Raw genomic sequence first — 18,086 nt, 5'->3', positions numbered from 1 at the left:
CAAACACCCAACTGCTGAGGCACCTAGGCGTCCCTCCCGTAGGCTTTTTTTTTACCAAATAAATCTGTTATCACACTAACAAAACAATTTATTAACATCTAATATCTAATAGATGAAAGAGTTCAAATTTCTACAATTACCTAAGGTGTCTTTATAGTTGGTTGTTCAAGTCTGAATCTAAAAGACATCTTCTTGTTATATTTGATTACTGTATATGTTATTTTTGTATTTCTCTTATGAGATTAAGCATCTGCTTATGCTTAAAGGTAATTTATATTTTTTATGAATTTTTATGAACTTATAACAATTTTACAAATTTATAACAATTTTTATGAATTGTTATATACCTTATTGCTCACTTTTTAGGATTGTTGGCCTTTCTCGTCTCAATTTCTTGGAGCTGTTTAGTTGACTGAGGCAGATAATTGACTTCAGATATTTTAAAAAATGGAAATTCAAAATTGTTGTAGTGATAAAGATCTAATTTTAAAGTGAACTATGCTCATGGTCATATGTCCAGGGATAAATATGAATATTTTAAATTAATTTGCTCTTCTTTTGACTATACGGTTTTCTCCCAGAAAATCTAGTGTAAAACATTGAGGAAAAATTCTGAGTTTTAATACTGACTTCCTATTCATTCAGGGAGTAGTAATTGGATTATATGCTAGGAATGATAGGAGTTGCTGAGGATACAGCAGTGAAGAAGACACAGTGGGTTTTGGGGCTCTGTATTCTTTTTTTTTTTTCTTTTTTTTAAGATAGACATGGGGGGTGGGCAGAGACACTGGCAGAGGGAGAAGCAGGCTCCATGCAGGGAACCCGATGCGGGACTCGATCCCAGGTCTCCAGGACCACGTCCTGGGCCAAAGGCAGGCGCCAAACCGCTGTGCCACCCAGGGATCCCTTCTTTTTCTTTTAAGGAAAATGTTTATACAATATAATTGCATAATGATAGCAAAAATAAGTCACAAGAGAGTCTTTGTAATCCTAATAGCATCAATATAATCCACTATATGCACTACTTTTAAAACTGGGGAGGAATAAAGTCTTCCAATTTCTGTTAAAGAGCTGCAATATCTTCTTTTTGGTTTCTCATACTGTATCACATAGGTGTACCAATAAGAACAGCTTTAAGTTTATTATGGGAGTGTTACTGCTGCATATTTTAAAAGTTAACCTGGAAGTGAAGCAAATACAATACTTTGAAGTAATTTAAATAGGACCAGATGTACTTGAGTTAGTTACTAATAAACATTTGATACAGAATTAGCATTCTGCTGTCTTCAGGCATAAAGTTAAGTTCTTTAACCTTCAAATAATTACTTTCTGTAGTTGGGATCCCTGGGTGGCGCAGCGGTTTGGCGCCTGCCTTTGGCCCAGGGCGCGATCCTGGAGACCCAGGATCGAGTCCCACATCGGGCTCCCGGTGCATGGAGCCTGCTTCTCCCTCTGCCTATGTCTCTGCCTCTCTCTCTGTGACTATCATAAATAAATAAATAAATAAATAAATAAATAAATTAAAAAAAAATTACTTTCTGTTGTTTTATAACTGGCTTGAAGAAGATCATAAGTTTTTATTAGGCAGAGTAACTATCTTACTCATCTTTACATCTTTGTAGGTAAGAGTGCTTGGCACAGAGTAAAAAAAAATAATAAATGATATATGAATGAATTACATAGTTTATAGCTTGGTCAATGGAATATTTTCATGAACATCAGTATTTTAAATCCCATAACATGAAAATATCAGCATTTTATATTTATTTAAAATGCTGAAATACTTTACTACCCATCAGGCTCCACACAGGGAGCCTGATGCAGGACTGGATCCTGGGACCCCAGGATCATGCCCCGGGCCAAAGGCAGACACTCAACTGCTGAGCCATCCAGGCATCCCTCATTCCTAGTTTTTTTTTTTTTTTTTTTTTTTTTAAGATTTTATTTATTTATTTATTCAGGAGAGACACAGGCAGAAGGAGAAGCAGGCTCCATGCAGGGAGCCTGACATGGGACTCGATCCTGGGTCTGCAGGATCATGCCCTGGGCTGAAGGCGGCACTAAACTGCTGAGCCACCCGGGCTGCCCCTCATTCCTAGTTTTTTTTTTATTTTTTTATTTTTTTATTTTTATTATTATTTTTTTTACTTATGATAGTCACAGAGAGAGAGAGGCAGAGACACAGGCGGAGGGAGAAGCAGGCTCCATGCACCGGGAGCCCGATGTGGGATTCGATCCCGGGTCTCCAGGATCGCGCCCTGGGCCAAAGGCAGGCGCCAAACCGCTGCACCACCCAGGGATCCCTCATTCCTAGTTTTAAAAGAAATTTGTGTCGCTTGTATTGTTGTGATCAATGTATATAGTGTTTTATATCTGGCTTATTTTTGTTATTATTTCATTTAAACTCAAGCATGCTTGCTTTTCCATGTTGTGCGTAATCATTTTAGCATTTTTATATATGCCCATTTAAAATTGAGCCACTGGGATGCCTGGGTGGCTCAGCAGTTGAGCTTCTGTGTGATCCCAGAGTTCCAGGATTGATGTGGACGTCGGGTTCCAAATGGGGAGCCTGCTTCTCCCTCTGCCTATGTCTCTGCTTCTCTGTGTCTCTCAGGAATAAATAAAATATTTTTTAAAAAATTAAAAAAATAAATAAAAATAAAATTGGGCCAGTTTTATTTTTAGGATCTTAATTTAACAGGGATAAAATATTTGGCAGATTTCTTCTTCAGGTTCCTCAGTGTTTCAGGGTCTTCAGAAGATACCTATTTTATGATGAGGAAGAGTCAGGAAAATAAATAATACACTTTTTATAAGAAACAACATGCCATATTCATCAGATTATAAAACATATAAAACTCACAAATATTATATGGCAATAATTATTTTAAATTGTGTGCTCATAGCTATGTCCCAATACTCATCACATTCCCAAGAGAGAGAGTTTGTATACACTGAAAATATTGAGAGGAATATAACCATTTTTAGTATGTTTAGCTAATATCTGTGTCTTATGAATGGTAGGTATTAGATATATGTGTGAATTGATGTGAAGATAATTTCTGGTACCTTAGAATACTAGATTAATCAGGGTACTTTTTCCAATTTCAGAATCATGTTGGATTCTTAAAGGTGTTGAATGAGTACTATTTTTAAAAAAGTAATGTTATTTTAGGGCAGCCCTGGTGGCTCAGCGGTTTAGTGCCGCCTTCAGCCCAGGGCCTGATCCTGGAGATCTGGGATCGAGTCCCCACATTGTGCTCCCTGCATGGAGCCTGCTGCTCCCTCTGCCTGTGTCTCTGCCTTTCTCTCTCTCTCTCTGTGTCTCTCATGAATAAATAAATCTTAAAAAAAAAAAAAAAAGTAATGTTATTTTAAAACATTTGGGTTTAGGGACGCCTGGGTTGCTCAGTGGTTTGAGGCCTGCCTTTGGCTCAGGTCGTGATCCCAGGATCTGGGATCAAGTCCCGCATCAGGCTCCCTGTGAGGAGCCTGCTTCTCCCTCTGCCTCTCTCTGTCTGTGTCTCTCATGAATAAATAAATACATCTTTAAAAAAAAAATTGTGGGTTTAGATGAGGCAAGTTTGCTGAAAGCACACTTTTTTTTTCTTTTTGAAAGCAGACTTTTTAAAGCATAGTTCTTTGTCAATGTATTCCACATAGTTCCATATAAAATTAGATCTTCCAACTGTGTGATAAGATCAAAGACATGCCTGAAGGGTACTTAATTTTTTTTTAAAGTGGGGGATCCACTTGGAGAAACCAGTATAAGAGGCTATTTGAAAGACATCAAACATGGACTTGTCCAGACTTTGCAGGTTTTGAAGTATATATAGGAATCAAAATTGACTCATAACTTTTAAACCTATGTGTCAATTTTAAAAAGAGAGAAAAGAAATGTTTTGAACGAGAGTACTTGAATATATAATTTTTACTTAGATATCCAAGGAAGTCTGCCCACCCATAGGCACTTACATGCATCTGAATACCCACACTGTATCTTAAGATGTTTTTTTCCCTCATTTGACCAAAACATGATAAAATGGTAACTAAAACATGCCATATACAAAACAGTTTGTACATTAATCACAAGAATGTATTAAGCTACATGCATTTCTTTTTATATTGGGAAAGAATAAAGTCAACCTCTGTTGAAAAACAATATGTAAAGGAGACCATTTTTGTTGGAAAATTCTGGAAACATTTGTGACTTAGTTTTTATATCTTGTATCCTTAGGATAATTGTATCCTTTCATGATTGTTCCCTTTAGTGTTTTGTGTTCCTTTTGTGGCAAATGCTGCTACTATCAGGGTCAAAAACAAGTTGTTACAGATAAATGTTACTGATAATTTGTTAGAGCATGTTTTATGTTTTAATATAATTTAATAGAAATTTCAGAATTTGTTCAATTTTAAAGGTTTGAATGAAGTATTTGGGTGCAATATCTTTTTTTTTTCTTTTTAAATCTTTCAGAATCAAGTTTATTACTTAAAAGCACAGGTAATAAAATAGAAGTTAGAATGTTTATTTTTCAGAATGCTACCATTTTCTTTTTCTTTTTTTTTTTTTTAAAGATTTTCATTTTTTTTTTAATTTTTTTTTTTTTATGATAGTCACAGAGAGAGAGAGAGAGGCAGAGGCACAGGCAGAGGGAGAAGCAGGCTCCATGCACCAGGAGCCCGATGTGGGATTCGATCCCGGGTCTCTAGGATGGCGCCCTGGGCCAAAGGCAGGCGCTAAACCGCTGCGCCACCCAGGGATCCCAAAGATTTTCATTTTTAATTAATCTCTACACCCATTGTGGTGTAGAGGCACCTTAGAATGGCACCATTTTAATAAATAGTCTCTTATCCGTGCCGGGTTCTACTGTCAGCATCTCATCTAATAATGTTTTAGTAAATCTGAACATCAGTTTCTTAGAAAACTAGGCAGGTTTTTCAGGACAAAATTGGAACCCCTTTTGAAGAAATAGGAAACACTAGGGGCGCCTAGCTGGCTCAGTCAGAACATGAAACTCTTCATCTCAGGGTTGTGAGTTTGAGCCCCATGTTGAGTGAGGATTACTTAAAAAGAAATAAATAGGAAACTGTAGAGGTTCTCATACAACAGGATAAATACTTCTTGATTCAGTTCTGGACTATTTCATTTGTTTCCTCAGATGTTTCGTCAAAAATTCCTAAAAGATAACATTTATATTAAGACTATATAAATAGTGAAAGGAATTGGATGCAATTTTGGTCCATGACATCAGTGTCATACTCATTGTTAAGAATTCTATCAGCAGCTCTCACATCTATTATTTTTCCATTTGTGTTAACATCTATAAGTTCAATTGAACTCATTGTTAAGAATTCTATCAGCAGCTCTCACATCTATTATTTTTCCATTTGTGTTAACATCTATAAGTTCAATTGAGTCTACAGAAAGTAACTTATCCATTTTGAGATAATTAAATCTTAAGACCAAACAAAACATCTTATAAAGTCAAGATTTTTTACTTTGGCATTGAAATAACTTATTAGAGCCTTTGCAGAAATACTAATAGTAATATTTTGGTAGAAATTTAATTGCTTGAGCTGTATACACAAAACCACTATTTGTCAAGAAAAGTATTACTAGGCTTATTCAAAACCATAAGTAACTTGTTTTAAAGTGACAATACGAGGATGCCTGGGTGGCTCAGCTGTTGAGCATCTACTTTTGACTCAGAGCGTGATCCCAGAGTCCCGGGATCGAGTGCCACATCAAGCTTCCTGCATGGAGCCTGCTTCTCTCTCTGCCTGTGTCTCTGCCTCTCTGTGTCTCTCATGAATGAATAAATAAAATCTTTAAAAAAATCAATAAAGTGACTCAATCAATATATGTACACCATATATGGATTGTTCTGGGTAGACAACTAAAATAAGTAAAAAATTAACAGTGATTTTTATTTTGTTTATAATAAATTCTTGCCTCATTTCTAAATTCTTATAAATTTGTGTCATTGTTATAACTATACATATGGGCCCTTAATTCTTTCATTTCTTCTAATATTCATATGTTAGCCAGTGTAGGGTTAATTTGTAGTACAGTGCTTAGTCTTGTGAATGCTGTTTCCTCAATAGGTATCTCAGGTTGCCAGTGTTACAACTCCAAATACTTTGCCGAACAGACTACCTGTTCATACAGGAGCTGCATTGTTGTATAGCCTCATTCCTTCCGATGGGTGTGGAGCAGGATTAAAGCACACTTTATAGGGGTTCTAATTGTAGATGCCTAATTGACTTGATGAATAGCAAATGGTAAAATTTAAACACACACACATATACATACATACATAAACCTGTTTCAGGGCTGATCTGCGTGACAGAACAAATGCCTCACAGGTGTTGAATGCTTGTAAGATAAAAGAGTACTCTTTCCATATTTCCCAAGAATTTTCTTTTGATGTTTATATGGATTTTCTATCCCATTGTTTCTTTTCTTAAAATGGCCATGGCAAGAATCCACTTCATGTTTGGCTGCACTGAATTTTAGAAGTCAGCTAAAATTAAAAATAAGAAAATCTATCAATAAGTAAATTTTCACACACTTTGGGAAGAAAAAAGAGTGAAAAACTGCTGACTTCAGTTTTTGGCCTAATCAGGTCATAAGTTCTTTTTTTTTTTTTTTTTTAAAGTTTTTATTTTTTTAATTTTTTTATGATAGTCACGGGGGGGGGGGGGGGGGCAGAGGGAGAAGCAGGCTCCATGCACCGGGAGCCCGACGTGGGATTCGATCCGGGTCTCCAGGATCACGCCCTGGGCCAAAGGCAGGCGCCAAACCGCTGCGCCACCCAGGGATCCCAGGTCATAAGTTCTTAATTCTCCAAAATGATTTGATGATTTACTAAAGTAATTTCAGGTTCTCATGCGTTTGTCATTACCTGAATTTGTTTGACAAATGGAAAAGATTAAAAAATAGTACCAGTTTTAATCCTTAACATTAAAATATTTTCCTTTATTATTATTTTTTAAGATTTCATTTATTTGAGAGAGGGAGATTGAGAGAGCGATAGAACACCAGTTTAGGGAGAAACAGGCAGAGGGGGAGGAGAGAGAGAGGCAGGCTCTCCGCACCCACACACACACACTCCTGCAGCAGAGACCACCATGTGCGGCTCGATATCAGGACCCTGGGATCATGACCTGAGCTGAAGGGAGACACTGAAATGACTGAGCCACCCCGTCCCCCTATTATGTTTCATATTTTAATGGTCTTCCAACTCTTGGGGCTGATCTTTTTCCATAAATATTTTTAGCTTTTTATTTTAGCTTGTCGTAGGTTCACATGAAGTTGTAAGAAATATCAAGAATTGTCCTGTACTCTTTACCCAGGGAGGCATCTTTTATAACTGTAGTATAATAGCACAACCAAGAGATGGACAATGATACAATTTACCAACCTTATTCAGATTCTTCTAATTTTATATGCATTCTCTCATATATGTGTGCACCGTGTTTTCTATGCAGTTAAATCACATAGATCCTGTGACTACCACCAAAGATCTCTCACACTGCTTTTTAAAGTTCCTGACCCCATTTCTCCTATCCCTACCCCTCCAGTTTGTGGCTATGCATAATCTGTTCTTTATAATTTTTTCCTTTCAAGAATGTTATACAAGTACAATCACATAGGATATATTCTTTGAAATTGGCTTTTTTTCAGTCTGCATAATTTCCTTGGAAACCATCCAAGTTGTTGCATGTATCAGTAGTTCATTGCTTTTTATTGCTGAATATTCCATTGTGCTATAAGTATGCACCAGTTTTTTTTCTTTTTAACAGTTGCCTTGGTGAAGGACATTTGGGTTGTTTGTAATTTGGGGCTATTATGAATAAAGCTGCTGTGAACAGTTGATTATTTATAACTTTTTTTTACTTTTCATAATATTCGTTTATTTAAGTTTTAAGCTGTAAAAATAAGTAAAATTGTATCGTATCAATTGAACATTTCCTGGAGGTAAAACTTGTATCCACAATTGGGAAAATTGTAAAATACTATAAAGATTGATTTAGGAATCAGAAAAAGTAAACACAGAAACCTTTTCCTTCCTTTATGATAATCACATTGCAGAAAATAGAGGTCAAAGAGAAAATAGAAAACCAAATTGTTTAGTGTTGCTAAACAGACTTTTTTTTTTTACCTAATGCTTTTGATAACTGTATTATTCCATCAAGTGTTTATATCATATTTTACTTAAACATATCCCTATTTTAAGCATTTTATATTGCTTTAAATTGTTCAGTATCCTTTGTGACTATAAGTTTTTCTGGTTTGGATTATATTCGTAGGTTAGAATCCAAGAAATGAGATCTTGATGAAAGAGTCCTATTACATATTGCTAAATTGCTTTCCAAAAGAATTGTATCAAATTTGTAGTATTTCCAGCAAAGTACAGGAGTATAGTTTCATAACACTTTTATCATATTAGGTATTATGATCATAATTTTGCTAAGTAATTGTTTTGGTTTGAATTTATAGTTAGTTGCTAGTAATGTTGGATAGCTTTTCATATTTGTTTAATGATTGTTTTTCTCCTTTTGTTAATTATTATTTCTGAAAATTAGAAATGTCACCCTATTTTGTTCATATCCTTCTTTGCAATTTCAGTGCCCGTCAGTTTACTTTCTTCACAATAACTACTTGAGTTCCATAGGCAGAGATCTTTTCTTGTGTTTCATGTCAGATTCCATTAAAATTAAAAATACAGGGCAACCCAGGTGGCTCAGCGGTTTAGCGCTGCCTTCAGCCCAAGGCCTGATCCTGGAGACCCAGGATCGAGTCCCATGTCAGGCTCCCTGCATAGAGCCTGCTTCTCCCTCTGCCTGTGTCTCTGCCCCCTTCTCTCTCTCTGTGTGTGTCTCTCATGAATAAATAAATAAAAATCTTTAAAAAAAAATTAAAAATACATAGAACAGCTATCTTGAGTGTACTTTGTTAAGTACTTTAGTGTAAGCAGTTTCGCTCCCTGTCCAGGACTTCCTGCCACAATCTATTTTAATCCCAGAAGACTTGAGCCTACATAAGCACGATTACTGTTAGCAAATACCTAGGCTATGTCAGAACATAGACCTTCGTTTATAGTGAACCTCTAATTATATGCTTGCCCCTGCTATTATAAAGGAAGTAACTCACTTTAGGTGGAGAAAATTTCATTCTACTTAGCTGTCACATAGTAGACTAAAAGCAGTAATGTTGCAGATATACTTTTGTGACCTCAGGGTACAAGTAAGGGAAATACACTCTCCAAACTAATGGGACCTGGCTCATTATTCAGAGCCCAGAGTTGAGTGACTTAATAGTGTAGCATTAGACTCATAAAGAAACTCAGATCAACTACTTTGGAGATGATGAATGTATAAATAAAATACTGTGTTTTTTTTTTTTTTCTTTTTCAGGTTTACAAGTAAAAGTAACCAAACTGAAAAAAGAACGAATTTTGTAAGTATCAGTATATAACACTGATTACTTATTTTTAAAGCAATTGACACTGATGTTCTATTTGACCTCAGTGTCTTATTTATAAGAAATTAGCTTTACAACATGGACCTTGGATAGTTGACAATGAATTTTTCAAAATTCTAAGGTAAAAAGAATAATTTAATTTTGAGTATATCTTAGTTAATATTTGCATGTATTTATATTTTAATATAATTTTTATATGTGCACACATATAAGTTTGTACGTGTATATAATTTTTTTTCCATGAAGTACTAAGATGAGAGCTGGTCTAGACATTCATTTTTGATCTATTAATGACATTCTTTTCTCAGCTGTGATTAACACCTGGAGTACAAGAAGGGAGCAGAATAATTATGGGATTTCTGAACTGATAAAAGAAATGGGAACATATGAGACCCCTTTATTAACCAGTGTGAAGTTACCAGAGAGTCCCTTAAATTGTTTTGGTTATTAAGCCTAGAATCAGATCTGATTTTCTAAGTCAGAAGCAGATCTTATTCATGGTTCTTTACATCTTCCACATTCGGGGAATCTAAAACATATGGAGTCATAGAATATTATTGCTCATAACAAAATTAATATCATTGTGACTAATATTGCATTTGCTTTATGGTGTATAAATACCACTGGGCCTCCGTTACTTCATATTCCTAAAGCTTCTAAGGCTCTAACCAAAATCTGAAGTTAACAACCACCCATCAAAACACACCCAGTTGTTTTTCTCCATTATAATCTGAAAATGAAAATTGGAAAGTTTCTTTCATACCTAGAAAATCATGTTTGGGAGATGACTGAAATTCAGAAATATAAAATTATAAATTTCATCTCTATCAAACTGAAAGTTAACTAGAAATAATGGTATGTCAGTCTCACACACCTCCTGATTTGATGCACTAAGAAGAGCACATTACCCCAGCCCATGTTTTGTCATGCGGAGACGCAGAAAACCCAAGTCGAAGGACAAATTAACTGGCCAGTACTTTTCAAAGATGTCAAGACTGTGAAAGACAAAGAAAGTTGGACAAACTGCCCCAGATTGAAGGAGACATGACATGAAATGCAGTGTAGGGTCTTGATTAGATCCTGGACCAGAAAAATGACATTAGAGAGACAATTGGCAAAATTTGAATAAGGTCTATAGATCTATAGATTAGTTCATAGTATTGTATCAGTGTTCATTTCTTGATGTTCATAATTGTATCATGATTACACAAAATGTTAACATTTTGAGAGGTTGAGTGATAGATATACAGGTACTCTGTTCTATGTTTATAACTTATAATCTGAAATTATTTTAAAATGGAACATTTAAAAAAAATTTTAAAATTAATATTCATCTCCTGAATCTGGAGAGATCATCTTCTCTTTAAGCAGCTGTTGCATATTTAAGAAATTCAGCATTCTTTTAGCAAGGAATGAGAAAGAAATAGCTGTTGGACAGGCAACCAAAAATGTCACTATAGTTAGACTAGCCCTGTTCCTACAGTTTAGAGAGTAGTTGCCAGTGCAACTTTTGAGGCATGATTTCCTTTTATGGCACAAATTACCTTCTGTTTCTGTGGGCAATAGGGATATTAAAAACTCCAGCTCTTTAGTGTACTTTAGTTAGTATTGATGGTATCACCTTATGTTTATGTATGTCAGAATTATCTGAAGAGTAGCAGAAGAAAACTCTAAATGTAAATTCTTCCAATAATAAGAGTTATTCTAAAAATAAATATTTTGAAATTGTGTCAAAAGAGAAAAACAGGATCATTTTCTTAAGTAAAATTTCTCTTTTTAATCCACTTGAAATAAAAAAGGGGAAACATCTTTGTTTTACTTAGAAATAAATACACTTCTTTTCAATGGTGAAAATACTTTGAGTCATTTGAGATTTAAAATTATAAAATGTATTTATTGTGTTGTTGCCATCCTCGTTTTTATTTATAGCCCAGCTAGTGTTGGTTGCTACAAACATTGTTAATCAGAAAATAAGTACCATACCAAACTTGTTCCCTCTGGCCTTTTTTCTTTTTCTTCTTCTTTTTTTTTTTTTTTAGAGAGCATGTGCAGCACATGAACAGGGGTTGGGGGTGGTGTGCAGAGGGAGAGAGTGAGGGAGAGAATCTTAAACAGGCTCCACCTCAGGGTGGAGTCAAACTCAGAGCTCAGTCTCACCACCCTGAGATCTTGACCTGAGCCAGGCTCAAGTCAGCCCCTTAACTGAATGGGCCACCCAGGCGTCCAACTTCTGGCCTTTTCTAATATCAAAAGTGTAATGTTTCTGCGTTGATTAGTAGTTAGAAAATGAGTACTTTATATTGTACCTTGGTTCCATGTTAATCTTGTTAATGCTGGATTAACAACCATTGATTAGAATGACATCTTTTTTTTTTCTTAAGATTTTATTTATTTATTCATGAGAGATACAGAAAGAGAGGCAGAGACACAGGCAGAGGGAGGAGAAGCAGGCTCCATGCAAGGAGCCTGATGTGGGACTTGGTCCTGGAAATCTGGGATCAGGCCGTGAGCCAAAGACAAACACTGAGCCGCTGAGCTACCCAGGTATCCCAGAATGACATCTTTTAATCAAAATGTTGGTCACTTTTAAGAAGCAGTACTGAAACACAGAAATTACTGTGTTTGTGATTTGATTACACATTTTAAGTTGCATTCACAACATGTTTTTAAAGGAATTTAGTTTTATTAAAATGGATTCTTCGTGTAGGCCTAGTAATTTTCTTTTCTAAAATACTACTTTTTTTTTTTTTAAGATTTTATTAATTCATGAGAGACACGGAGAGAGAGGCAGAGACATAGGCAGAGGGAAAAGCAGGCTCTGTGCAGGAAGCCTGATGCAGAACTCAATCCCAGGACCCTGGGATCATGACCTGAGCCAAAGGCAGAGGCTCAACCACTGAGCCACTCAGGTGCCCCAAAATATATTACTATTTTAAATCCTAGATTTATAACTACAAGGTAGACCTTGAATCAGAATCATTACCCTGCAATTGAATGGTAACACATAATTAGAAGCCATCTAGATTTGCTTATCACAAATGTACATTTTTATTACAGACTTTTTACACAAATGTATTTCTCCGTATCTATTACCAATCAGCCACATGAGAAACTTCTTAAATCTGTAAATGATTGCTGAATTTTACTTTCTCAAAAATAATCTATCACAACTTTGACTTTTAAAGAATGGAAACAAAGCTGGTTTTTCAATAGCTGATAATAATGCCTTCATTTGTAAGTTTACAGAGTCATTTGATCATCTTAGCAACCTTCTAATATATATTGTAACTGCTTTGTACCTGTGTACCTCAGGTAGCTTGGGGTGTACATTTTGGAAGCGCGGGTAAGTTACTGAATTCCCTGAGTAATCAGAGAATTCATGAGGTGCTCTATTTTGTAGTAAGTTAAATCTTTGCATTGTGAAATCAGGAACTTGAGCTTGACTATATTACCATAATCCCCCTATATCGGTATATTTTACAGTATACGGTGAGGGTGTAAGAATAATCAGGATGTCTTATTTCCATATTGTTAGAATAGCTATATTTATAAGATAGGGATTCCCCGGGATGCCTGGGTGGCTCAGCAGTTAAGCATCTGCCTTTGTCTCAGGGCGTGATACCACGAGATTGAGTCCCCCATCGGGTTCCCTGCATGGAACCCACTTCTCCCTCTGCCTATGTCTCTCATGAATGAGTAAATAAATAAATCTTTAAAAAAAAAATAGGGATTCCCTATCCTTAGAGATTCCCACCTGGAAAAAAGCAATTAGAAGAGGAATTAATTATACCATATTTTATTCATCACTTGGTTGTTTCAGATATGTGCTTTGATGATAGTTCTTGCATGTAGTTCATGGTATTCTCTTACACAAATTCATTTATAAAACTAAACATGGAAAAATGTCAACAGCTGAATATTGTGAGATTGTTTTTGAAAAGTTATACTTAAGCCAGGTCCGCCTGATTGTTTTAACCTGCTTGTGAACATGGACTACATCTCTTTGCCAATGTATATCCATTACTTACCAACTGATTAACTGTCTTAATTATCAATTCATGAATCTGATCATCCTATTTATTTGCCATTCCTTTTTTTTTTTTTAAGATTTTATTTAATTATTTGAAAGAGAACATGGGATAGAGAGAGGAGAACATGAGCAAAGGGAAGAAGCAGAGGGAGAAGCAGATTCCCCGCTGAGCAGGGAGCCCAATGTGGGGCTCGATCCCAGGAACCTGAGACCATGACCTGAGCCAAAGGCAAATGCTTAACTTACTGAGCCACCTTTGTGCCCTTGCCATTCTTTAAAGAAAAATAATAATTACTTTAATTTTCACTGAGGAAATATAAAAATTAACATTTACCATATTCAGTTATCCAGCTTTATAGTAAAGATAATTCCCTTTTTAGCTGCCAAGAAATTTAGAAATGCTAAACCAACAAATAAACTAACCACCAACAAATAAACCCCTTTAAATTATTATTATTATTTTTTAAACTTTTTCTATTTATTTATGATAGTCACACACAGAGAGGGAGTCAGGGACATAGGCAGAGGGAGAAGCAGGCTCCATGCACCGGGAACCCGACGTGGGATTCGATCCCGGGTCTCCAGGATCGCGCCCTGGGCCAAAGGCAGGCGCCAAACCGCTGCGCCACCCAGGGATCACTAAATTATTTTTTTTAATTTTTAAATTGCAAAGAAAAAAATCCTGCAGTTGTATAGGACTGTTTTCATACTTTTAATTTCTTAATTAATTAAAATTTAATTATATAAAATTTATTTATATATATTATATATATATTTTTTAAAAATCCTGCAGTTGTACAGGACTGTTTTCATACTTTTAACTTCTTAATTAATAAAATTTAATTAAAATATATAAAATTTAATTATGTTATTTATATATTTTATTAATTAAAATTAATTAAAGTTTTTTCCACTTTTACATGCCAGATATTATTTACATGCTATTTATTTAAAATATTCATTTACGGGGATCCCTGGATGGCTCAGCGGCTTAGCGCCTGCCTTTGGCCCAGGGCATCCTGGAGTTTCGGGATCGAGTCCCACATCAGGCTCCTGGCATGGAGCCCGCTTCTCCCTCTGCCTGTCTCTTTCTCATGAATAAATAAATAAAACTTTAAAAAAAAAAATAAAAAAAAATAAAATAAAATATTCATTTACCTCAGAAAAACAGAAGGTTGCCTACTAGGAAAATGATACTAAGTCTCTAGTAAAGTGTTGCTTGTGGGATAGATACACTGAGCTTACCTTAGATAGGTGAAGTTGGTTAGTCACTAACTTCCTTTGGATGAGTTCTAAGGTGAACCTATCTTACAATATATTTCACTTGTAATTACCTGGATGGCTCAGCAGTTGAGGGTCTGCCGTTGGCTGGGGTCTTGATCCCAGAATCCAGGATCAAGTCCCACATCAGACTCCTTGTGAGGAGCCTGTTTCTTCCTCTGCCTTTCTCTGCGTGCGCTCTCTCTCTCTCTCTCTCTCTCTCTCTCTCTCTCTCTGAATAAATAAATGAATAAATAAATTCTTAAAACAAACAAACAAACAAACAAACGGGGATCCCTGGGTGGCTCAGTGGTTTGGCTCCTGCCTTCGGCCCAGGGCGTTATCTTGGAATTCCAGTATCGGGTCCCACATTGGGCTCCCTGTGTGGAGCCTGCTTCTCCCTCTCCCTGTGTGTCTCTGCCTCTCTCTCTCTCTCTTTGTGTCTCTCATGAATAAATAAATAAAATCTTTAAAAGAAAACAATATTTTTCACTCAATTTTTTTTGAAATTGCATGACTATTTTTTGTACCATTTAGAATCCATCAATTTGCTTTCTTAAAGAATTTGTTAAAATATCCTTATAATTAGTAGAAACCTGTTGTTTACCACTGAGTTGACGTGAATATTTAATTAAGTAATTGAGGTTAGATTTAATTTGAACTTTGGCCATCAGTCTGTCTGGTTTTAAAACAAAGTCTATTATGTTCTGAATCATTCTAAATAGAAACAATGTATAGATGTAGGAAAATCAGACATTACATTACTATTACAAGTTTTCTCTTTTCATAATTTAAGAAAAAAAGTTTTGCTATGAACTTTTCATTCCTTGAGAGAATGTGTGTGTCTAAGTCTTTAATATATGAATCTGGAATGTAATATTTGATATATTTTTATGATTTAAATTAAATTCAAATTATTTTTAGCAGCTAACCATCTGTTAACTTAGAAAATGTGTTCAGTTCCCCCTAATTCAGACAAGTTTTAAATTTGGTTATATTTGTTAAGTACTTGCAAAGTAGGATCAGCGAGAGCTTGATGTACTGCATCTGAATGAAATACATTTTCTAGAAGTATTGGAAAATATGGTGGGTTTTTTTGATAATTTTTTTTGATAATTTTTTTTAATTAAGTGAGAAACTGCCAAATTAATGAGTTTCAGCTATCACCATATTATTCCTCAGGTTTTGGATATCTACATATGCTACCAAAACCATATGCACTAGGCGGTTATTCTTAGATGTATTGATTTTTCATTTCTCATTCAATATCAGCTGTTCAACCAGCATGATGAAGTATCCTCTGTATTGGGTATCTGGCATTTTACTTAGTTTGACTCTGTTTTGCTACCAGTGATATTACAGTCTAACCATTTTGACATAAGCATTCTGACATCTACTTTTTGTAAGTGAACTGGTTTGTCATCATTTGATATTTTAGACCCTTGGGAGAACTGGGGAAGATGTTTCAATCACAGTATTATCTTTTCCAGCTTCAAGACCATACAGAAAATCCCAGTCAAATACCTAATGGGTTTTCTTAGAATTAAATGATATGTATACTTTATATAATAATGTGATTTTTAAAAATATGGAGGGATAGAATAAGACACTAACTTGGAAAGAAATTAGGTAATCTAGGAGAAAATTTTAGATGTCTTTGTTTTTTCTTGACTATAAAATCACAATGTTAAACACTTAAATAGAACTTAATATGTGCTTGTACTATTCTGCATGCTATACACAAATTAGTGTTTAGTCCTTGCAAATGAACTCTCCCATAACTGGAATAGAGATGAGTGGAGATATCTGTTACTTACATTAACAACTCTAGACAAAATAATAAAAAACCGTAAGTGTACATTTTAATAGCATTTTTGACAACATTAAGTCATCAAAATCCACTGATGGCGTCAGAATCCACTTGTTCCTCTGTTCCAACATTGTATAATGAATGGCTGGTAATAGGACAATACTTTCATGGTACATAAAAATACTATGTAACAAATTCTAGTATAATTTGAACTATAATTAAAAAGATATTTAAACTTTACCTTTGAAGTTACTTATTTTGATACAAGAAATACATGTTATATAAATGTGAGACCATACTTTGGAGTTCTTATAGTAGAATTAATCTTGTTATAATTATCCTATTAGGATTTTTTAAAAACTTATTTCTTGACTTTTAGAGATGCGCAGAGACTAGAGGAATTCTTCACCAAAAATCAACAACTGAGGGAGCAACAGAAAGTCCTCCATGAAACTATTAAAGTTTTAGAAGATCGGTGAGTCTAGTTCTTGGGTATTCTTGCATAAGAGGTTATTTCCCTCCTTAATAGAACATTGCTTTTAATTTATACATAGTTCTGGGACTAAAAGTACCCTTTTCCCAAGCTTTATATAAATGCCCTTTATCCAGTGTCAACATTGAGTAAATACTTTATGAAATCAAGGATCTACTCTTGCAAGTTCGTTTTTTTAATTAATTACAGCAATCTCAACAATTTACCCTTTAAATAATATTTCTTTATCTGGTATTTGATACAGGACAAGCGTAAGAGTAGCACTAATTAATTAGAATTAATGTTCTAATTCATTTGATCCTTTAATTCCATGTTTACCTCTAAGTAGGTGGCAACTGCTTCACAATTCTATTTGTCTTCGTATTCTGCCCTTTTTCCCCTGCATATTTCTCTACTTGCGGGGAGTCTAGGGATTCTTCTGAGTATTTCCAAGATGATGCCTATCACTCTACTTCCACATACATCCTTCTTTGTTTCTCACTCCTATGAGATTAACACCCTAGGTTTAGAAGAGACTTCCAGAATTTGCTGTATTTTCTTGTCTGAACTATAAGTGCTATTTAAAACTTTGAACTACCTATGACAAATAATGTTTCCTGTGTTTATAATTAATAATTTTCTTTTGTTACTATTTTGTATATGCTACAGAAGGGCTGGTGGGTTTGAGTTTGCCACTGTTCGTTTAGTGGTGGGGTAACCTACTACTATGCACCTATGCAAATTGCAGTTGTATGTTTGTCTTCTACAGTTCCTGTCCCAGATGATGCACATTTACTAAAATAAGCAGCCTATTGTGGAATAAAGCTCCATATGCTTTGGAATCATAGGTGTGAATTTGAAATCAGGTTTATACTGTGCCCTTAATTCAGATTCATAAATATTTGAGTCCTTACTACAATCTAGGTGTTGTTATACATGCTAGGGATAATACTATCCCTAGTATGTCATGAAGCTGGTCTTTAATTTTCAAAGGTTTGGAGCAAGTCATACAAATAACATGATTTCA

At 35.0% G+C, this 18,086-nt stretch overlaps 1 protein-coding gene across 7 annotated transcripts in view; it reads left to right on the top strand.

The window, feature by feature from the left end:
* Positions 1 to 18,086, top strand: part of RBBP8 (RB binding protein 8, endonuclease) — a 104,630-nt gene that overhangs the window by 29,646 nt on the left and 56,898 nt on the right. For all 7 annotated transcript variants that reach the window (XM_055323883.1, XM_055323876.1, XM_055323877.1 and 4 more), the window contains 2 exons: positions 9,421 to 9,463; positions 16,967 to 17,062. In XM_055323883.1, the coding sequence (XP_055179858.1) occupies positions 9,421 to 9,463; positions 16,967 to 17,062 (139 nt within the window). The remainder of the gene's footprint in view (positions 1 to 9,420; positions 9,464 to 16,966; positions 17,063 to 18,086) is intronic.

The sequence above is a fragment of the Nyctereutes procyonoides genome, unplaced genomic scaffold (genome assembly GCF_905146905.1).
Source record: "Nyctereutes procyonoides isolate TBG_1078 unplaced genomic scaffold, NYPRO_anot_genome, whole genome shotgun sequence".
NCBI lineage: Eukaryota > Metazoa > Chordata > Mammalia > Carnivora > Canidae > Nyctereutes > Nyctereutes procyonoides.
This window is presented reverse-complemented; position numbering and strand designations above follow the sequence as displayed.